Here is a 23234-nt window from a genome sequence, read left to right on the forward strand (position 1 = left end):
GAGGGACGCGATGGGCGCGCGGTTGGGGCGGGGCCGGGAGAGGCCACGCCTCCTCCTCCCCGGAGCCCCCCATGGAGCCCGCCCTAGGGCGCCCCCTAGCGCTCGGCCTCTCCCAGGGTGAAGCCCATCCCGAAGAAGGAGAAGGAAGGTAATAATAATAATAATAATGTTGGTATTTGTATTTGTTAAGCGCTTACTAGGTGCAGAGCACTGTTCTAAGCGCTGGGGGAGATACAGGGTCATCAGGTTGTCCCACGTGAGGCTCACAGTTCATCCCCATTTTACAGATGAGGTCACTGAGGCCCAGAGAATAATGTTGGTATTTGTTAAGCGCTTACTAGGTGCAGAGCACTGTTCTAAGGGCTGGGGGAGATACAGGGTCATCAGGTTGTCCCATGTGAGGCTCACAGATAATCCCCATTTTACAGATGAGGTCACTGAGGCCCAGAGAATAATAATGTTGGTAGTTGTTAAGCGCTTACTATGTGCAGAGCACTGTTCTAAGGGCTGGGGGAGATACAGGGTAATCGGGTTGTCCCACGTGAGGCTCACAGTTCATCCCCATTTTACAGATGAGGGAACTGAGGCACAGAGAAGTGAAGTGGACTTGCCCACAGTCACACAGCTGACAAGTGGCAGAGCCGGGTTTTGAACTCATGACCTCTGACACCCAAGCCCAGGCTCTTTCCACTGAGACACGCTGCTTCTCAAAAAATGTTGGTATTTGTTAAGCGCTTACTATGTGCAGAGCACTGACTTGCCCCCAGTCACACAGCTGACAAGTGGCAGAGTTGGGATTCGAACCCATGACCTCTGACTTCCAAGCCCGGGCTCTTTCCACTGAGCCACGGCATGAGGGCGGGGGGGCACCGGCCTGGGAGTCAGAAGGTCATGGGTTCTAGTCCCGCCTCCGCTACTTGTCAGCTGTGTGACTTTGGGCAAGTCACTTCACTTCTCTAGGCCTCAGTGACCTCATCTGTAAAATGGGAATGAAGACTGTGAGCCCCATGAGGCACAACCTGATCACTTTGTATCCCCCCCAGGGCTTAGAACAGTGCTTTGCACATAGTAAGCGCTTAACAAATACCAACATTAATCCCGCCTCCGCCACTTGTCTGCCGTGTGACCTTGGACAAGTCACTTCACTTAGGGACCCATCTGGGATTAAGACTGTGAGCACCATGTGGACACAGGGACTATGTCCAACCTGATCACCTTGTAATAATAATAATAATGTTGATATTTGTTAAGCGCTTACTATGTGCAGAGCACTGTTGTAAGCGCTGGGGTAGATACAGGATAATCAGGTTGTCCCCCATAAGGCTCACACTTAATCCCCATTAGGCTCACACAATCCCCATTTTACAGATGAGGTAACTGAGGCACAGAGAAGTTAAGTGACTTGCCCACAGTCACACAGCTGACAAGTGGCAGAGCTGGGATTCGAACTCATGACCTCTGACTTCCAAGCCCAGGCTTTTTCCACTGAGCCACGCTGCTTCTCCAACTCCCCGATTAGACTGTGAGCCTGTCACTGGGCAGGGATGGTCTCTATCTGTTGCCGAATTGTATATTCCAAGCTCTCAGTACAGTGCTCTGCACATAGTAAGCACTCAGTAAATACTATTGAATGATTGAATGTATGTAATAATAATAATGTTGGTATTTGTTAAGTGCTTACTATGAGCCAAGCACTGTTCTATGCACTGGGGTGGATACAAGGTTGTCCCACATGGGGCTCACTTGTAGCTACTCCAGCGCTTAGAGGAGTGTGTGGCTCAGTGGAAAGAGCCCGGGCTTGGGAGTCAGAGGTCATGGGTTCGAATCCGAACTCTGCTCCTTGTCAGCTGTGTGACTTTGGGCAAGTCAGTTAACTTCTCTGTGCCTCAGTTACCTCATCTGTAAAATGGGGATTAACTGTGAACCTCACATGGGACAACCTGATTACCCTGTATCTCCCCCAGCGCTTAGAACAGTGCTCTGCACATAGTAAGCGCTTAACAAATACCAACATTATTACTTCTCTGTGGCTCAGTTCCCTCATGTGTAAAATGGGCATTAAGACTGTGAGCCCCAGATGGGACAACCTGATCACCTTGTTTACTCCCCAGCGCTTAGAACAGTGCTTTGCACATAGTAAGCGCTTAACAAATGCCATTGTTATTATTACTATTAACGGTGCTAAAATGGGACTAAGACTGTGAGCCCCGCCTGGGACAGGGACTCTGTCCAACCTGATCACCTTGCTATCTACCCAAATGCTTAGAACAGTGCTTGGCACACATTGTAAGTGCTTAACAAATACCAGAATTATTGGGGAGAGGATGAAGGAGTCGGTGATTTGATCGGGCACTGCTGCATGTGGGCAAGGACTATGTTTTAGATATATAAAATATATATTATAAATGATTTGTTCATATGAATGTCTGTGGCCTGCTCTAGACTGTAAACTAATTGCCGATTCTGTTGTATCGTGCTCTCCAAAATGCTTAGTACAGTGCTCTTTACATAGTAAGAGCTCAATAACTATAATTGATTATATTACTGGGTTGTACTCTCCCAAGGGCTTAGAACCGTGCCCTGCATACAGTAAGCACTCAGTAAGTACAAATGATTGATTGATTGCCCAGCAAGCTGCACCCAGGGGCTGAAGGGTACTTAGAAAGCTCCCCTGCCTGACACCCACAGCCCTGGATGTAGTTTATTTATTTGTTTTAAATGGTATTTATTAAGTGCTTATTACATGCCTGGGACTGTACTAAGCGCTTGGGCAGATACAAGCTACTCAGGTTGGACCCAATCCATGTCCCACTTGGGGCTCACAGTCTTAATCCCCATTTTACAGATGAGGGAACTGAGGCCAGAGAAGTGATGTGACTTGCCCAGGGTAACAAAGCAGACAAGTGGTGGAGCGGGGATTAGAACCCAGGTCCTTTTGACTCCCTGGCCTGTGCTGTAGCCACTAGGCCATGTTGCTTCTCAGCAGCGGTGCAGTTACTATTATTATTACTATTCATATTGCTATTCAGTTACTATTTCAGTTTCTATGGGAAAGCAACGTGGCCTAGTGGAAAGAGCACTAGCCTGGGAGTCAGAGGACTTGGGTTCTAATCCCAGCTCCGCCATTTGTCTGCTGTATGATCTTGGGCAAGTCACTTAATTTATCTGAGCCTCAGTTCCCTCATCTGTTAAATGGGGATTGGGACTGTGAGCCTCACATGGGACAGGGACTATGTCCAACCCGATTTGCTTGTATCCATCCTAGTGCTCAGTACAGTGCCTGGCACATAGTAAGTGTTTAACAAATACCATCATTATTATTTATTATTATCCTTATCACCATTAGTATCAACAACAGTCTCTAATCTGCAAACTCACTGTGGTCAGGGAATGTGTTAACAAGTTAATTAACAGGTAGCCAACTCTGTTAACATTGTATTGGCCCAAGTACTTAGTACAGTCCTCTTCACACAGTAAGCACTCAAAGATGAGATTGATTGATTGATCAATAGGGTTTGCATTCACCATCATCGTCATCATTATGGTCATCAACAGGATTTACAGTAAGTATTTACTGTGTGCATAACACTGTATTAACGCTTGGGAGCATGCAAGTCGAAGCCTGCTACTTACATTTTTAAGAAGTTTTTCAGCTTTCCTGACTGGAGTCTAATTATTCAAACTAGTCAACTCTTAATACAAGTAAATTGCGGGAAGAGGCAGGATAATACATTCTTTATTTACCAAGTGAGTGCTAATTTAAATCAAGACAAATGTGATTAGAGAATAGATTTAGTTTAAGACTTTGTTAGACTTTGCTAGAATTTAAAATACGATATCAAGCATAAATGGTAAAAACTTAATTAACAAGATTTTCATTAGGGTGATTACGTTTATTAATACGGCTGGAAGAGTTTCTGAGCTTAGAATCGAAGCAGTCCCTACTTGGTTCTTACTCATGAATTCGATTGAATTAAATGCTGAATTAAAATAAAATTAAAATTTATGGGAGCCGGAGACATAATGCAATCAAGTGGAGAAGGAGTTCGGTCTTGAAGATAATGAAGTTGTTGCAATAGTTGGCAAATATTTCTCAGTGCAGACACAAAGCTGGACAAGAAATCTGTCATAAATCCCATTGCCCATTGACTTATAGTCTCTTTTAATAGGATTAAACTGTTTTTGGAGACGGGGACGAGGATCCGGTAGAGCTTTTGGTAACTCGAAAGGAAGTACGCAGACCCTCCCAATCAGAAGGCCTTAGCCTCACGCCATTTGTGGCCTCATTTCTATCTTGGATGGCAGTTCCTTTTGCAGTGAATGGGAGTCCTCCGTGTGCATCTTTCCAGAGTGGAATGACATCTCTTGCCAGGAATGTTGTCCCTAACGGTGCCACCTCTCTATCTTTTAGATCTCTGGGAAGCTTTGGTTTGTGACTGACAGTGATTCTTACCCTGGGGCTTCAAAGCCTTATTGAAGGCTCATATCCTCCAAGAGGTCTTTCCTGACTAAGCCTTCTTTTCCTTTTCTTCCCCTCCCTTCTGCATCACTCTGACTTGCTTCTTTTATTCACCCTGCACCTCCCCACTGCCCCACAGCACTTATGTGCATATCTGTAATTTATATTGATGTCTGTCTCCCCCTCTAAACTGTAAGCTCATTGTGGGCAGGAAATATGTCTGTTGTTATATTGCACTCTCCCAAGCGTTTAGTACAGTGCTAAATATGATTGATTGGCTGACTGATTGGAAATTGGGTGACTCAACCAGTTCGCTTTACCACCAGACTTATTGAACTCTGAGCTTTGTCTTCTATGTTGTTTTTGTATTTATATTATTTCACCTTCCTATTGAGCCTGCTGCCAAACCTGTTCTCATCTTATCCTCAAATTGTGAACCTCTGGAGTTGAGGGAATTTGTCTAATGTGTCTAGTATATTTTTTAATATCTTTAATATTTTTCAATTGTCTCATATATTTTTTCCAGCACCTTTTTACAGTGTTTTTTTATGGTATTTGTTGAGGGCTTGTTCTGTGTGTCAAACGCTGTTCTGAGCTCTGGGGTAGCTACAGGTTTATTAGGTTGGACCCATTCAAGGAGAACTGAGACACAGGGAAGTTAAATGACTCGCCCAAAGTCACACAGCAAGCAGTTGTCAGAGCTGGGGTTAGAACAAGGACTGCCAGGACTGTGTTCTTTCCACTAGGCCATGCTGCTTCTCTACACATAGTAAGCACCATGTCTCACCTCCAGTGATGCAGCATATTTTGAAATTGAAGATTTTCAAAGTACTCACTTTAAACAGGTTTTTCAGAGCTCATTATGTGATATTGTTTATTCTGAAAGAAGCATATGATTTTCTCTGTAATCTTCCAGCAGGGATGAGGATTTTATAGGTTGGATGGCTTTCTGAACTCAGTAAAACCATCTACTATCCGAAAATACTTTTCCTTTTTTAATTGTGAGGTCAGAATCTAAGGAGAAACAATGAGATACAAATGGCTCCCCTCACATTCTTTAAAATATAAATTTGAGATTTCTTCGTTATGGACACCCTCCATATAGTCTAATAAATTGAGGCAGCATTTACTGTGTAATATTTGATAAGTTCCTACTCTGTGTCAAGCACTGTAAACTCATTGTGGACAGGAAATCTGTCTATTATATTGTACTCTTCCAAGGACTTAGTGCTGTGCTCTGCAGAGATAAGCACTCAAAAAATACAATTTAATGAATGAGGTCAGAGTCTCTGTCCCAGATGGGGCCAGTGGAAGTAGAAGGGAAGACAGATTTTCAGCCCCCATTTACAGATGTGGAAATTGAGGCACAGAGAAGTTAAACAACTTCCTTAGAGTCACACGGCAGGCAAGTGGCAGAATGGGGAATAGAACCGACTTCCTCTGACTCCTGGGGCCATGCGTTGCCACAGGCCAGGCTGCTTCTTGCCACAGGCCAGGCTGCTTCTTGACCCTTCTCCACCATTCTCAACCCCTTAATTAATTGCAGCACTTGTTAAGCACTTATAATGTGCCAGGCACTCTATTAAGCACTTGAATACAAGCAAATCAAGTTGGACACAGTCCCTGTCCCACGTGGGACTCACAGTCTCAATCCCCATTTTACAAATGAGGTCACTGAGGCCCAGAGAAGTGACTTGTCCAAAGTCACACAGCAGATTAGTGGTGGTGACGGGATTAGAACCTCTGACTCCCAAGCCCGTGCTCTTGCCACTAGGCCATGCTACTTTGCCTTCCTCTCTTCTACCTGGGGGAGGAGATGTGTGCTTATATGACCTTCCTTTGTTTTGCAGTTGCATTCCTTGTTTGAAAACCTCACCTCCATCAACACAATCTTCTGAAACTACAGTGTTTGAAACGAAAAAGAATGAATTTCCAGAGGAAATCCAGCTGCTTAAATCTATCTCACGTGAGTAAAGAACAATGGCAAAAACCCATTTCCTTTGAGGTCTTTTTCAAAATGTTCTTTGGGACCTAAGAGACCTCATCCTCATCAATCAATAAATGAGTCAATCAATTGCATTTATAGAGGGTTTACTGTGTGCAGAGCACTGTAGTAAACACTTGGGAGAGTACAATATAACAGAGTGGGTAAGGTATTTCCTGCGCTCAAGGAGTTTATAATCTAGACACTACAGTCTGCTCTCCCATTAGACCACAGCACCTTTTTCCTCAGTGGTATCTCTGACTCCACTATCTCCTCACTATGCCCAACTGTGAGATCAGATTATGTGCATTTCTGCATAAATCACTCCAGTAACTATTGTGTTTTCCCAAGCACTTAGTACGGTGCTCTGCGCACAATAAGCGCTCAATAAATACGACTGAATGAATGAACGATTGAATGAGTATCCATTTCACTCTGAATGAAACCAAAGGATCCTCACTATTGGCTGTGGCTGTTAATTGCTATATTGTACTCTCCCAAGCATTTCTTACAGTGCACTGCACAGGGTAAGCACTCAATAAATGCAATTGAAGGAATATTAGCTTCGAAGCCCTCTGGCTTACATATCTACCTTTCTCTCTTTTTACTCTGAAGGTCACCTTTTTAGTACAGTGCTCTGGACATGGTAAGTGCTCAGTAAATAAGACTGATTGACTAATTGATTTCTGTGCCTCAAACATGATTCTCCCACTTCCAGAATCCCTTTAAATCAGCCGGATCATAGCTGTCTGCACTGTAAAATCTTCTTGAAATCTAAAATCCCCCTGGAAGCTTTCCCCCCAATTAAAGTATACATTCCAGGTCATGTCATGCCAACAACACTTACGTACCTACAGATGACATATTCCACTCCTCATTTATTCATTTTCTTTACTCTATTTTCTCTCCTACTTCCACAATTTGTAAATTTCATGCCTCCTTGTCTCCCTTTTAGATTGCAAATTCCTAGATTGCAAAAGCCTAGTGGTTTTCCATTTTACTTTTCCAAGGACTTAGTTTAGTTTTTTGCACAGTAAGTACTTACGGCATGCTACTGATTGCTTTGGGCATTTGATATTTGCTTCACACGCAGCCCCACAACACTTATGTACACATCTGTGAATTATATATTTATATTAATGTCTGCCTACCCCACTAGACTGTAAGCTCGCAGTGGACCAGGAACACGTATACCAACTCTGTTGTATAGTACTCTCCCAAGTGCTTAGTACAGTGCTCTGCACACAGTAAGTGCTCAAAAAATACCATTGATGATGATGCTGCTGCTAATTTTTTATATGACAATAATAATTGTGGTATTTGTGATATGCTAAGCAATACATGTAGTGATAGTTATGATTTACTAAGTGCTCTCCCTAATACTTAGTACAGTGCTCTGCACATACTAAGCTCTCAGTAAATACCGTTGATTGATTGATTTGATAGGTGCGTACTATGTGGCAAGCACTGTACTAAGAGGGGGGTAGATATGAGGTAATCATAGCGGAGTCAATCCCTGACCTACATGGAACTTGGTCCAAGAGGAGAAGTTATGTTAATCCCCACTTTACAGATTAGGAAATTGAGGCCCAGCAAAGTTAAGTGACTGGACTAAGGTCATGCAGCAGGCAAGGGGTAGGATCAGGATTAGAACCCAGACCTGTTCTCTTTCTACAAGGCCCTTCTGCTCTACTGTTCAGCTCAAATTTTTAGAGAGTATTTATTTCCTGGAACACAGACAGCTGCTAGTGGGCTGCAATATGAGTGGGAATTTGGATTCAGGTTGAGGTTAGAGGGCATCTCTGATCCCCTTAGAGACACTGCTCCGCTTCATCTGTCACTGCCAGAAAGGCAGGTCAAATATCCCAAAGCTGGAGAAAATAGCAAGAAAATATAAAAGTTGGCAGCTGAAACCTCTCCATCTTTGACCTATTAATGACCTTTGTTTGGCCCAAGGACTTACAGAAGCCAAAAGCTTTGGAGTAGGTATAAATTAAGGGATTTGCTGAAGGCTATTCTACAGCATGACTTAAAGGCAGGAGCACAGGCCCGGGAGTCAGAAGATCATGAGTTTTAATCCCTGCTCTGCCACTTTCCTGCTGTGTGACCTTGGGTAGCTCATTTCTCTGAGCCTCAGTTACCTTATCTGTAAAATGGGGATTGAGACTGTGAGCCCCACGTAGGACAGAAACTGTGTCCAACCCAGTTTGCTTGTATCCACCCCAGCTCTTAGTACAGTCCCTGGCACATAGTAAGCACTTAGCAAATATCACAATTATTCTTATTGGAAAAAAGCTAAATGTAACCATTTAACAGGAGGATTTTCCCCCTTTCCTTAGTCAGTGATACTAAAAGCTGGTAAGCAGTTATTAATCAATCAGTGGTATTTATTGAGCACTTATGATCAGAGTACTCTAGTAAGTGCTTAAGAGAGTTTGAAAGAGAAAGTAGACACACTCGCTGCCTTCAAGGAACTATTTGTCATGAATAAATGACAAATGACTGTGTCCAGCCTGATTATCTTGTTATCTAGCCCAGTGCTTAGTGCAGTGCCTGGGACACAGTAAGCACTGAACAAGTACCATTAAAAAACAAAACACCTCTTGCATTTCTTTTAGAAGATGGAAAAGATGAAGAATGGACTTTTTATCCAAGATTTGGACTTCACACTTACCGATTTGGCAAACGATGCTTCTTTGATGGTGTCTTCCTCAGGAACAAAACATCTTCATCTGAAAACACGTTAGCAAAATGCTTTGGGAGAAAAAAATATGGTAAACTTTCTTTCCAAATTCTCCATGGATTCAGTTTTCTAGACATTTCTTTTAGGAAGAATTCTACCTGGAGACTGTAAGTTTGTGTGGGCAGGGAATGTGTCTGTTACATTGTTGTGTCGCACTCTCCCAAGTGCTCAGAACAATACCCTGCACACAGTAATCGCTCAATAAATTCGACTGATTGATTAATTTTTCCAGCTGGTGATGCTGTCATCCTGTTAAACCTTGAATGTTTAGGAAGATATAACCCCTTCTGCCCTTGGAATGGGGATAATGACTGGAGTTTTCATTTTCTATTCTGAGAATACCCAGTGTAGTGCAGAAGCAGATTTGACTCCCTTTTCCGAACAATCACAGACCAGTGCTAGCTAACTGAAGTTTTAGTACATTTGCCTGTTAGGAAAATTATGATTAAATGAATGAAGTGGATTTTTCAGAAACCGAGGAGAGAGAGAGAGAGAGCGAATTGTCCCTCACATTCACAGAATTTATACTTAAATAAGATGGTACTGAGAAATTCACCCATGCTGCATATGTGTGTATGTGAAAAAAGCCAATTAAACGCCCCAAAATCATGCATTCATTCAGTCAGTCACATTTATTGAAAACCTTATGTGTCCACAGCTTTCTGGGAGATTCCTTTAATAATAAAGACATAATCCCTGTCCTTCAGGAGTTTAAAGTCCTAACCAGACAATGCACACACAAAACCTGTCCTTGGTTGAACTTCCATGTCTATTTTTTGCAGTGTCTGGCACTATTTTCACACTTCCCTAATTATCCTATGATCCTTTCAAAATCTCCAGTCGAGCAGACCTGTTCCCTTCTTGATTGTAGTGGGCCAAGCTGGTCTCTCTGCCACCAATGTCTTCCAGTTTTCAGTTGAGATGCAGTATAATTTGAGGCTTTGTTTCCATAGCAGCCTAAAGCATGTCCTCTTCATTCAGTCGTATGTACTGAACGCTGTGGTAAGAGCACTGTACTAAGCACTTGGGAGAGTACAATGTAACAGTAAACAGACACATTCCCTGCCCACAGTGAGCTTAGAGTCTAGAGGGGGAGACAGAGTCAATATAAATAAATAAATTGCAGATATGGACATAAGTGCTGTGGGGGTGGGACTTCCTCTCTCCACTTGCTTTCAGTTGTTCAGTTTCAGCTAACCATTCAGCAGTCATCCATTCTCCTCACGTGTCCCACATCAAGGCTGTGTTAAAGTGAGAGTAGTTTTATCTACAGTGCTTGGCACATAGTAAGCGCTTAACAAATACCATCATTATTATCTAACTTGAAAGAAGAAATTGGTACCCTTCCAAAGTCTCCTCCTCAATTCCTCTTGTTTTGCATTATCCATCAACCAATCAGTGGTATTTATTGAGCGCTTACTGTGTGCAGAGCATGGTGCCAAGCTCTTGGAGGAGTACAATAAAACAAAATAACACAGTTGTTAGACACCTTCCCTACCCACAACGAACTTAGAGTTTAGAGGTCGAGCTCACTAAACTGCAAGCTCCCTCAAGTTACTGATCATGCGTGGCTCAGTGGAAAGAGCTTGGGCTTCGGAGTCAGAGATCATGGGTTCGACTCCCGGCTCTGCCACTTGTCACCTGTGTGACTGTGGGCAAGTCACTTCACTTCTCTGTGCCTCAGTTACCTCATCTGGAAAATGGGGATTAAGACTGTGAGCCTCACGTAGGACAACCTGATTACCCTGTACCTACCCCAGCGCTTAGAACAGTGCTCGGCACATAGTAAGCGCTTAACAAATACCAACATTATTATTATTAACTTCAGTGCATTCTATTCTCCCAGGTACTTAATACTAGACTGTAAGCTCCTTGTGGGCAGGGAATGTGTCTGACATAGTATTGTGTTATACTCTCCCAAGTGCTTAGTACAGTGCTCTGCACACACTAAACGCTCAATAGATGCCACTGATTGAAAGTTCACAATATGTCTGTGCACAAGTCTTTGTGTTTTTCATTCTTTTTATTTCAGTCAATCATATTTATTGAACGCTTACTGAGTGCAGAGCACTGTACTAAGTGCTTAGGGTTTTTCTCACTGCACCAAAAATTGAGGCTGCTTTGTGGTATAATCATAAACAAGAGGTAAAATCAGCCATCCTGTATTTGGGACTACTAAAGAAAGATATTTAATTAAGAACTCCATTCAGGAGCCAATTGAAAGTTTACATAGGCCCCAATGACCCTGACTGATCCAAACTCCCAAATTAGCTGATGATCCAAATGGGATTTAATTCATAACACAAATAAAAAAAGATCACAACAGAGAATAATAAAGGTGAAGTTTTCAAGTTAATAGTTACAGCTGCTGAGCTTTAAGACTGTCAAGGCTATACTGAGAATTTGATTAACCCAAGTCAGGCAGTTAAGCCATTTAGCTGCCCGACAGCTATGCTTGAGGAAAAGGATTAGAACAAAATTAACCTGCTCTAGTTTCCTTTTTATTCCACTTCTGGCATAGATAGAGAGAATATATTACCACATAATAATAATGATGGTATTTGTTAAGTGCTTACTGTGTGCCAAGCACTGTTCTAAGCGCTGGGGTAGATACAAGGAATTCAGTTTGTCCCTCATAGGGCTCATACTTTTAATCCCCATTTTACAGATGAGGTAACTGAGGCACAGGAGAAATTAAGTGACTTGCCCAAGTCACACAGCTGACAAGTGGTGGATCTGGGATTAGAACCCAAGACCTCTGACTCCCAAGCCCGTGCTCTTTTCACTAAGCCACTCTACTTGAAGATCTTTTCTGGTTGATTATCAGTGCAACCAATAGGAAGCTCCAACTACATCACTTTCTTTTGTTCTGGTCTCAGGAGGGCTCAGCTCCACCCCAAAGTAGGTGAAGCTTTCCCTCTTTTGGACAAGAAGCCAATTCCTTGTCACGATATTCAAAATGACACTGAGGGTTTGAGGTGAAGGTGGGATCTGACCCTATGCCAAACCTATGATCTTTCTAACATTGTGCAGTGTAAAGACAATATAAATGGTTGCACATGCTGGTGGGCCCTAAAACTTTTGGCAGGTTGAGGTGTTTTTTGGGTTGGGATGCTTTTAGGAACATTTCAACAGAGACAAATAAAAAAAAATCATGAAATGATGAACACAGCCATTTGAAACCCCCCCCTTTTTTTTTAGAAATTTATGGTAAATGACCTGAGAAATGGAAAAAGATAAACAATTTAAAGTCATGTTTTCCTAAAAGTTTTTTAAAAAGATTCAATTTCAGTTGGAGTGCAATTCTCATGCATTGGTTTTAAGAAAATGTGGCATCATTTAGCTTCCATTGTATTATAATTTTATTTTTGCTAATATATTTTTATCAAATAGATATTGATCTCAGAAATGGAATTCCAGAAAAAAACCCATGTGACAAACCATACATTCTTCCAGAACAAAGTACAGACTTTCACAAGTTAGGCTCAACTCGTCCTTTGGTGAATTTTGCAGTGTAAGTTCTTATACTTTAACATTTGTGGTTTTTAAATTTGACTTGCTATAGTTGAATAATGATGCTTCTTTCCTCAATTTAAAGAGAGATGATTAAGAGAGAGATAATTCACATGGGTTTCCATCAGAGGATAATTTGGACTCTTTGCATGGCCTAATTACTTCCTTCCTAGAGAAAAATGATGGGAGTAAATTAGAAAATTACTGATTCTATTTTTTGAGATACTTTCTCGACCCTTGAAGATCTGTGGTTGAAAGTAACTATTGAGTGCTTATTGTGTGCAAAGCACTGTACTAAGCATTTAAAATTTGACCAAAATCTTATAATGGCTTAAAACAACATGGTTTAGTGATGGTTCAGTCGATGGGAGTTTCAGTAGTGCTGAATAAGCAAAGAGAGATTTCAGTGTGTAGGTAATTAGGAAAAAGGTTGGAAAAATCAGAGATCGAGTGGATTGTGGTTTATAATATTCTTCTAATTTTCAGTTTCCAAGCATCAACAGCTAAATGTTTTTCTGAAAACAATTCCAATATTGTTAGCTCTGAACTAAAATGATGTCAATTTTGTGGTTGCATTTTGCTCTTCTTTCAGGGACCCATATAAAAGAAAAGCAGATACATTCATTCCTCTCCAGCCCTTACCACGAGTTCCTCGGTAGGTATTATTTCAATATTATACAGTGCTGAGATACGGATTATAATGCATTTATAGGATCTGTGTACCATTTTCAATTTTCATTATGTCTATGTGACTATTAATACATGCAATACTTAGGACTGCTGTTCTTACATCGACACGATTCTTGAGCATAGTTCTTACCAAATTATGAAAAAATTCAGTCAGCAAACCTTATTCTTGCACAGTTGTCTTTCAATTAGATAATACAGTGAAAACTAAAGGAACCACAAAATTCTGTTCCCTGTTTTTTGAGTCTATAGGGAGGGCAAACTGAGTTTGTGTTTTTGATACGTAAATAGCAAGCATAATGTTTTTGTGATACTGATCATTTGAGTTGTGGAGGAAGGATTTATGTGGTACTGTAGGCTTCTCCTACCTGAAGGCAGAAGATAGGTTAAAAGGGGATTAGATTAGATTAAATCTCTTCTAATCTTGCAAATCCATTATTTGCTTTGTAGCTTCTAGACTTATTAACACTCAATGGGGGGTACTTTTATTATGTACAATGTCTCGAAAATTTGAAACCATCAGTAAGTACTGGTGGAAATGATAAGAGCGCCTACTCTTTCTCAAAGATTCTGAAATTTCTATTTTAGTATTTGTTGTGCATGAGAAAAGGAAATGAAGTTTATCATACTCTGCTGTATTAAAGTACAGTGTTCCATTGGAACGACAGCTAGTTGGGTGAATTTAGATCAATGTTTACTTCAAATAGGATTGAGGATATTTCCCAGAAAGTTAAACAATTACTTTCCTTTAAGAAATTGCAAAGATACTGAGGCTGAAATCTATGGACCTAAAGGGCTTTGTTTGAATGATAGAAATCTATAAAAATGGTGAATTACTTTTCTCGCAGACTAATTTGTTCTTTGAAAGGAGCTAATTTTAACTCTAACAGGCAAGAGAATAGCAGAGTTTGGGGGGAAACAGAAGTCCTAGAATTTAATCTTACATTTTCCAGTTTAATCATTTCTAAAGCAGAATCATACGCCTACCCCATCTGGTGTCACAGGGTTGGGATAAGAGTGAATGAAATGATCTGAAATACTTCAGAGATCTTTGGAAAAACTAACTGCAGTGTAAAACAGAATGTGTAAAACAGAATCCAATTTTTGACTCCTCTTTTATCTTCGTCTATGGGCTTGTTTTTTCCTCATTTCTGCTTTGTTTTGGGTAATTTCTCTACACCCTCTTTTTAGTCAATGAGTTCTGATCCCATAAATCTTTTAGAACAGATTTAAATTTGCTCTGTGAGAGGCTCTAATTTTTTAGTTGTCAATAGAGAATCAAAGCTAATGAATTCCCTTTTGACAATATCTAAAGATTTATCAATAAAGCAGTGTTCTCATTTAAAGCCTATACCTTTGTTAAGATTATATTATACGTACTTTTCTGCCCTCTAGTGTCAGATATCTAATTAAATCGATTGTTTTACAACGTCATATATGTAAAGATAAATAAATAAATTGTGGTATTAAGCGCTTGCTATGTGCAAAGCAGTGTTCTAAGCGCTGGGGGATACAGGTGATCAGGTTGTCCCAAGTGGGGCTCTCAGTTTTAATCCCCATTTGACAGATGAGGTAACTGAGGCACAGAGAAGTTAAATGACTTGCCCAAGGTCACACAGCTGACTAGCGGCGGAGCCGGAATTAGAACCCGTGACCAAAGATCTGACTGCCTTGGACATTACCTTATTTGCCTTCTGATTGTGAATGAACTACGACAGCACATCATTGAAATGGGTTATCTACTTGCATAAAAAGATTTCATCTTTATCCATTTTGAAGATGGAGCCATATCTATTCTTTGGTGGTGCTGTAATTGAATGCTTGGTTCCATAACATGACTGTGGTATTTGTTAAGCACTTACTATATGTCAGAGCACTGTACTAAGGGCAGGAGTAGATACAAGATAATCTGATCCCACAGGGGGATCACAAGCTAACTAGGAGGGTGAACAGGTATTGAATTCCCAATTAGAGGATGAGAGAACTGAGGCACCGAGAAGTGAAGTGATTTGCCCAAGGGCACACATCAGAGAAGTGACAGAGCCAGGATTAGAACCAAGGACCTTTTGACTCCCAGGCCGGTATCTATCCATTAGGCCATGACTCGTCTTGGTCCTGACGTGACCAGGGTTGTTCCAGAGAACCCCAAATTTCAGAGCTGCTTCTGGGGAATGTGGAGAGAAGGTGGTAAAAGCTGAGTATCCTAGTAGCCCTGATTACTCAACTTTGTGGGGATGCCAACATCTTAACAATAATAATTGTGGTATTTGTCAAGAGCTTACCTTGTATCAAACACTGTTCTAACTGCTAGGGTAGATACAAGATAGATCAGACAGTCCCTGTTTCACATGGAGTTCAAAGTCTAAGTACGAGAGATTAAACAGGTATAGAATCTCCATTTTACAGCTGAGGTAACTGAGGCACAGATAAGTGAAGGGACAAGCCCAAAATCACCCAGGAGGCAAGTGGTAGATCTGGGATCAGAACCCAGGTCCTCTGACTCCCAGGCCTGTGCTCTATCCACTAGGCAACTCTGCTTCTTTTGCCTCTGTCTCATTGAGGCCCATTTCACGTGCCAGCAGTGAACAACTTGGCCCCTCTTGGAAAATGCCATTATCATGAGCCTCTCCTTAAACTAAGGAAACTAAGTCACAAAGGAGGTGAACTTACTCTTGGAGAGTTCATGGTATAGATAGACCTAGAATCCTCATCCTTTGAATTTCCTAGCAGATTTGTAATTGCCCCACACCACTGAGTATTGCAGGGCAACGATTTATCTCCAGGCTTTTAATCTATTAATCAGACAATCAACCTAGCAATCAATAGTCTTCTTCAAATGCCACTGAGTCGTTTCTGACCCACAGTGATTCCATGGACTCATCCTCTTCAAAGCATCTCATCTTCAGTCATGAAGTCATTCTGGTATGTGTATTCATAGAGTTTTCTTGGTAGAGCTAAGGATGTAGTTTACCAATTGCCTTCTTCCACACAGTAAAAACTTGAGTCTCTGCTGTTGTCTTTGATCAACGTTTTGATCTCTTCATCATCCACCTTTGACTCTTTGCCACATTGCTGCTGTCCAGGACAAGTGAATCAACTTTATCTGATGCTTCGGCTTAGACCTTTCTATTATGTGTAGCCCTATATGACATAGCCCTAGACAAACACTCCTGTCACGCTATTCATGGGATTTATAGCATTCATGATGTTTACTGAGTATCTACTGAAAAGCACTATACAAATGTAAGGGATAAGACAATAGAAGCAAAATATGCATTTCCTACCCTACCCACAAGGATCTCACAGACTAAAGGGATGAGAATTATAGGCGTATTTTAACCAAGAACTTTCATCAGTTTTTAGAAAATGTCCCCTGACCTTCAATTGCTCATGAAAACACATCAAACCACCCCTTAGAAAGTAGAGAAGCAGCATGGCATAGTGGATAGCGCACTGGCCTAGGACTCAGAAGGTCAAAGGTTTAATCCTAGCTCTGCCACTTGTCTGCTATGTGACTTTGGGCAAGTGACTTCACTTCTCTTTGCCTCAGTCATCCCATCTGTAAAATGGGGATTGAGACTGTGAGGCCCACATGGGACAGGGACTGTGCCCCACTCGATTTGTTTGTATCTACCCCAGCGCTTAGTACAGTGCCTGGCACATAGTAAGTGATTAGCAAGTACTATCATCATTATAGCACAAGTAAGGAACTGTCCTCAGGTAATATTAAAATCCTTGTATTTCTTTTTCCAGGAAGTATATCAGGGATTGACCAAGGAAGCTGCTTGTGGGCAGGGAAACATGACTACCAACTCTGTTATAGTATACTTTCCCCAGTGCTTAGTACAGTGCTCTGCACACAGTATTTGTGCCTAATAAATACCATTGATTGACTGTGAGCTTGTTGTGGTCAGGGAATGTCTGTTTATTGTTATATTGTACTCTCCCAAGTGCTTAGTATAGTGCTTTTCACACAGTAAGTGCTCAATAAATACAATTGAATGAATGACTGAACTAGGTTACATCTTACTGAAGATTACATTTTGACCAAAGTCCTTAAATACATTCCTTTAGCATTCACTCTCTTTTCCCCATTGCGGTTATGCTAATTGGCCCTTTCTGGTTCAAATTATACAAATGTCTTTTCTGTGGCCTTTGCACTTTCAGAGGGCAGCAGTAATAGAATTTCTTAGTCCCCAACAATGTGCAGAGCACTTAATTAACACTAGGAAGAATTCGTGGAATTGATTCAGAAATGTCCCTGGACCACGAGGATAGACACACAGTGAAAGGTTAACAGTGGAAATGAGTCAGAACAGATAAAATGGAACAAGCGAACATTTAGAATAGAAGAACTATAACCATATTTTATCATTCAGTCCTCGGGGGAGACTTTAAGAAGCAACATGGTGTAGTGGATAGAGCACGGGCCTGGGAGTCAGAAGCTTGTGGATTCTAATCCTGGATCGACCTCTTGTCCTGTGTGTGATCCTGGGCAAGTTACTTCACTTTTCTGGGCCTCCGTTACTTCATCTGTAAAATGCGGACTGAGATTTATGAGCCTTTTGTGGGACAGGGATTATGTCCAATCCGATTTACTTGTATCCACCCCAGTGCTTAGTACAGTGCCTGGCACATAGTAAGTGCTTAACAAATACCACAATTATTGTTACTATTAGTATTATTTAATATCTCCACACAAACCATCGTTTATAGAAAAGTGGGCTCTCCCTTTCCTATAAAGTGAGTGTTGGGAAATTGGGAAAGTATTAATCAACTAGTGGTATTTTTTTGAGCTTGCTCTGTGCAGAGCACTGTACTAAGCACTCGGGAGAGAACAATACAACAGAATTAGCAGACACATTCTCTGCCCATACCAAGCTTACAGTTTAGAGTGCTGTACTAAAAAGAGTACAGTACAACAGAATAAACGGACATTTTCCCTGCCTGTAACAAAGTAACATAGTCTAGAGGGGAAAATAGTTTTCAGCCCTCCCTCTGCTCCTGCCCCTGGTGTTTGGGGCATAATAGTAATGATGCTATTTGTTAAGTACTTACTATGTGCTAGCCATTATATTAAGTGCTGGGATGGATACAAGCAAATCAGGTTGGACACAGTCCCTGTCCCATGTGGGGCTCATGGTCTCAATCCCCATTTTACAGATTAGGGAACTGAGGCACAGAGAAGTGAAGTGACTTGTTCAAGATCACTGTAGCAGAAAATTGGCAGAGCCAGGATTAGAACTCATGATCTGACTCCTAGGCCCATTGTCTATCAACTATGCCATGCTGTTTCATCCTAGAGCTGTGGGTAGGGAAGCAGTAAGTGGCTCACTGGTTCAAGTAATCTTTTTATGGTATTTCTTAAGTGCTTATTATGTGCCAGACATTGTTCTAAGCCCTTGTGTAGATCCGAGTTAATCAGGTCAGACACAGTCCCTGTCCCACATGGGGCTCACAATCTGAGTAGGAGGGAGAACATGTATTTAATCCTGTTAGATCCATTCATTCATTCGGTCATATTTATTGAGTGCTTACTGTGTGCAGCAGACTTTACTGAGCACTTAGCAGAGTACAGTATAACAATAAACAGGCACATTCCCTGCCCACAATGAGTTTACAATCCCCCTTCCCGACCAAATTGAAAAACAGCAGACCCTTCCCATCCTCATTGGATCATTTGATGAGATGAACTGTGCTAGGCTAAAGGCAAGTGGGATATCCAGTTCCAAAAGCCTACTGGGGTGCAGGGGGCGTCCCATGCTTTTGCATAGCTGGGCAGCTAAGTCATGTGTTTGGCACCCCAAATGTCACTGCTTCCCTGACCCATCGTCCCTTATGTCATAGTGATAATGTGCCAAGCACTGTATTCACTAAGCTAAACTGTAATCTCGCTGCGGGGAAGGAAAAGTGTCTATTAACTCTGTTACATTGTAGTCAGTCGTATTTATTGAGCACCTACCATGTGCAGAGCACTGTACTAAGCTCTTGGGAGAAAACAGGACCACAGTAAACAGACCATATTCCCTGCCCATAGCGAGCTTACAGTCTAGAGAACCCTGGATCTCCCGAGCAGTTAGTACAATGCACTGCACACAGTAAGCACTCAAATATAATCCATCGATTGATTACTACAAGATAATCAGGTCCCATATGGGGCTCATAGTCTAAGTAGCCGGGAGGACAGATTTGCAGATGAGGGAACTGAGGCACAGAGAAATGAAGTGGCTTGTCCAAGGTTACACAGAAGACAAGTGGCAGAACCAGGATTAGAACCCAGGTCCTCTGACTCTCAGTCCAGTACTCTTCCCACTAGGTCACATTTCTTCCCTATAGAAATGTCCATGAAAGTTGCTGAGCTCTAAAACAACTTGGGGACTACTGTCACCTTGTCCTCCACAAAGCAGTGCATAGAGCCATGCAGGCTTCCTTTATTTGTCCTCAACTAGTGTAATTTAATTCTGGACTGCAACATTTGTAAGAGGGTCTGAGTTCCCAGGTTTGTTGATTCTTGGCCTCTCCAAAGACTGCCGGACTGTAATTGTAGTTTTTGAGGCAGGGGCGCTTTTCCATTAGGAACAGGGAGGTCAGAGATCACCAATGCATTAAATCTCCGTGGAGCAACAAAGCAGTCTTGAGATGGTAATGGCTGCCAATCACCAGCACCCTGGGCTGGTTGCCAACCTGCACCCTGGAGGGGAAAAGGCTAACAACCCACTGTCAGCACTTGGCACCCACCTGACGGGTCTTTTCTGTTTAACACTGCTTCGTAGGACAGAAGAGCAAGCATCATCTTCTTTCTCTTTTTATGCTACTTGACTTCCCTTGCTCTAATGCAAACAAATATGTGATTTACACAGCACATGGGATTTGATTCCCTCATATCAGGATGTAAGCCCAGAGATTCATTGTGCAAACTTTAATAATCTTATGTTTTATGGCTTGATGACACCTTGATTTTTTTTCTAAATCTCATCTTTAAATGGTATTTATTGAGAATTTACTGTGTGCAGAGTACTGTACTAAGCACTTGGGAGAGTACTGTGCAACAATAAACAGACGCATTCTCTGCCCACCATGAGCTTACAGTCTAGAGGTGGAGAGACAGATATTAATATAAATAAATAAATTGAAGATATGTACATAAGTGCTGTGGGGCTGGGAGAGAGGAAGGACAAAGGGTTCAAGTCAAACTGATGCAGAAGGGAGTGGGAGAAGAGGAAAGGGGGTCTTCATCAGGTAAGACCTCTTGGAGGAGATGTGCCTTCAATAAGGCTTTGAAAGAGGGGAGTGTAATTGCCTGTCAGATTTGAGGAGGGAGGGCATTCTGGGCCAGAGGCAGGATGTAGGCGAGGGGTCAACAGAAAGATAGATGAGATCGAGGCACAGTGAGAAGGTTGGCATTAGAGGAGTGAAGGGTGTGGGCTGAGTTGTAGTAGGAGAGTAGCGAGGGAAGGCAGGAAAGGGCAACGTGATTGAATGCTTTAAATGTTAATATTCTGAAATTTACAGGTCAATATTTGCACTGATAAACCAACCCTAGCAGTGTGGAAAAAGTATCGAATCCTACTTCTGCCAATGGCCTGGTACGTGGCCTTGGATAAGTCACTTAACTCTTGGATTCTCCCAACCGGTTGGTACAGTGCTCTGTACCTAATAAGTGTTCGATGATTACCATTGATTGATTGACTTAACCTCTCTGGGGCTTCGGTTTCCTCATATGTAAAATGAGGCTTGTGAGCCCTGTGTGGGGCAGGGACCGTGTCCTGATCTCATAGCTGTGTATCTACTCTACACTTGACAGATTACATAAGTGCTTAATAATGATGTGCATAATTATGTGTATCAAATAATAATTAGAACAATATATTTGAAAAGTTTCAGTTGTCCTTAAAAGGTTGAAAACCAAATAATTATACCCTAAGTACCCGTGTGATTTTTCTCCACCTATTATCTTATCTGGCCTATCCACTGAGGATGAGTCGCAATGATCTACTTTTGACTCCCAAGTTCTTCCAGAACCCAGCAAGCAGTGATTTATTTTTGTCAGAAGATTGTTTTCTAGAGCATTTCAGGAGCAGTATTTTATTTAAGTGATTTGCTTACCATATGCTTGAATATTTTGAATGTCTGTTTTTTACTTCTTCTTAGGGATTAACTTCTCTTCTTCCTCTTTGTGTAATTTGTTATCCAACCTGTCTCCCCTTCTGGATTGTAAGCTCATGGGCAGGGAATGTGTCTGCCAACTCTGTTGTACTCTCTCAAGCACTTAGTACAGTGCTCCCCTTCTATACAGTGCTCCCCTTCTAGACTCTAAGCTCATTATGGGCAGGAAACATCTCTGCTAATTCCTTATGTTGTATTCCACTTTCCAGTACTCTGCCAGTCTTGGCTATGGGAGGGAGAGTCAAGCAGAGACGTACCCATTCCATTCCTAACTTGGACAGTGGCTAGCAAGTGGAAGGCAATCCAATCCACAAGTCAAAACTCACTCATGCTGGGTAGCAGCGGCATGGGAGAGAGTCGAGGGTAGAGACTTGAGTTTACTGCGCGGAAGGCGGCAGTGGTAAACCAATTCTGGATTTTTACCAAGAAAACTCTGTGGAACCACTACCAGAACTCTGCAGATGGAGAGCGGGGCATTCAGGGAGAGAAGTGTCCACAGTGTTGCTATGGGTCGGAAACGATTCGACGGCACCAGACGAGTGCTGAGTATAGTGCTCGGCACATAGGAAGTGCTCAATAAATATGACGATGACGACCATAATGATGCTTCTCTGTAGAAACCCTTTATCAGTAGTCCTACGTGAATCCAAACTGTTATCATTATTCCTGCAGTATGCCTTTTGCAATGAAGGAGAAGCAAAAAGAACTGATGAAGGAGATAAAAGAGGTGCAAGAACTCGATGAATGGAAGCAAGCGGTTCCTTTGATCCAAACTCTGTTTACCCCTGGTGGGCTACAAAAACAGAAAAAGTTTAATGCTCATTGAAGCAGTGGGGAAAACCCAAAGAACCATCGGAATGAACACAAAAGGAATAATGGCAAAGAAATGTTAGCTGTAGCCAACTTGACTAAGGGAAGCACAAGTAGAATGCGCCTAAGCAAATCCAAAGTTTCTCTTCAAATCTATATCTTCCATGCTGAATTATAGTATTTGTTTGCACTCACTGCTAGGAATAACTGAATACAAGCCTAAATTTCTGCACCCTCACCAACTTTTCTATAGCATTATCAAGCTATTAAAAGCCTCCCCCCTTCAAAATGTAGTCAGTTCAAAACAGCCAAGTATAATTCTGTGAACAACTTTGTTCAGTACCTGCTACTTTCTTGAACTGAACACTTGGCAGGCCATTAAAGATTTTAAAGGAAACTTGTAGCTTGGCTCTTCTCTGACCATTTTAGGGACGATTCAGAAACTCATTTTAAATCAATAATAGCTAATAGAGACATCCTTCAGTTTGTAAACTAGGCTGCTGATGTGGTGAGACTATGCCTATGAGTGTGTATACTTACACCATTATCCTTATTTAAATAAAAGATTGCATAAATCCCGAAGCTGCCACATGTACCTAAGTGCTACGGATGGTTGCATGACAAAATGATCATTTGAGGTGGGATTTTAGTGCGAAGTCATTCTTGCATTTTAACTCCAACCCTTTACTGTAACATAGAAATCGAATAAAACCTGCTACAGGTTTATTCCCATTCCCAAGCCTCTCAAGTTCAGGACAATTTTGTCCACACGGAACACAGTCTCACACGTATCGAGCCACACCACTCCAGGTTCCTCTGCCAGAAGACATTAGTCGTTCCTGAGAGATTGCACTTTTCACTAAAGGTGAACA

General features: G+C 41.8%; 1 protein-coding gene across 1 annotated transcript; it reads left to right on the forward strand.

Moving 5' to 3' along the window:
- Positions 1–39: 39 nt before the first annotated feature.
- SPATS1 (spermatogenesis associated serine rich 1) lies at positions 40–22759 on the forward strand. The gene is made up of 6 exons (XM_001505588.4): positions 40–148; positions 6310–6425; positions 9062–9217; positions 12580–12700; positions 13292–13354; positions 22225–22759. Exons 1-6 carry the CDS (start codon positions 72–74, stop codon positions 22376–22378), a joined length of 687 nt encoding a protein of 228 aa, XP_001505638.1. The 5' UTR covers positions 40–71; the 3' UTR covers positions 22379–22759.
- The last annotated feature ends 475 nt before the right edge of the window (positions 22760–23234 follow it).

The sequence above is a fragment of the Ornithorhynchus anatinus genome, chromosome 9 (genome assembly GCF_004115215.2).
Source record: "Ornithorhynchus anatinus isolate Pmale09 chromosome 9, mOrnAna1.pri.v4, whole genome shotgun sequence".
Taxonomy (NCBI): Eukaryota; Metazoa; Chordata; class Mammalia; order Monotremata; family Ornithorhynchidae; genus Ornithorhynchus; species Ornithorhynchus anatinus.

Bases quoted from the DNA above. Each gene is read 5' to 3' on its own strand.
- SPATS1 (XM_001505588.4), top strand. From the start codon at position 72: ATGGAGCCCGCCCTAGGGCGCCCCCTAGCGCTCGGCCTCTCCCAGGGT. The intron at 149-6,309 runs GTAATAATAATA...TTTGTTTTGCAG, and splicing joins CCCGAAGAAGGAGAAGGAAG to TTGCATTCCTTGTTTGAAAA. The intron at 13,355-22,224 runs GTAGGTATTATT...TTATTCCTGCAG, and splicing joins CCCTTACCACGAGTTCCTCG to TATGCCTTTTGCAATGAAGG.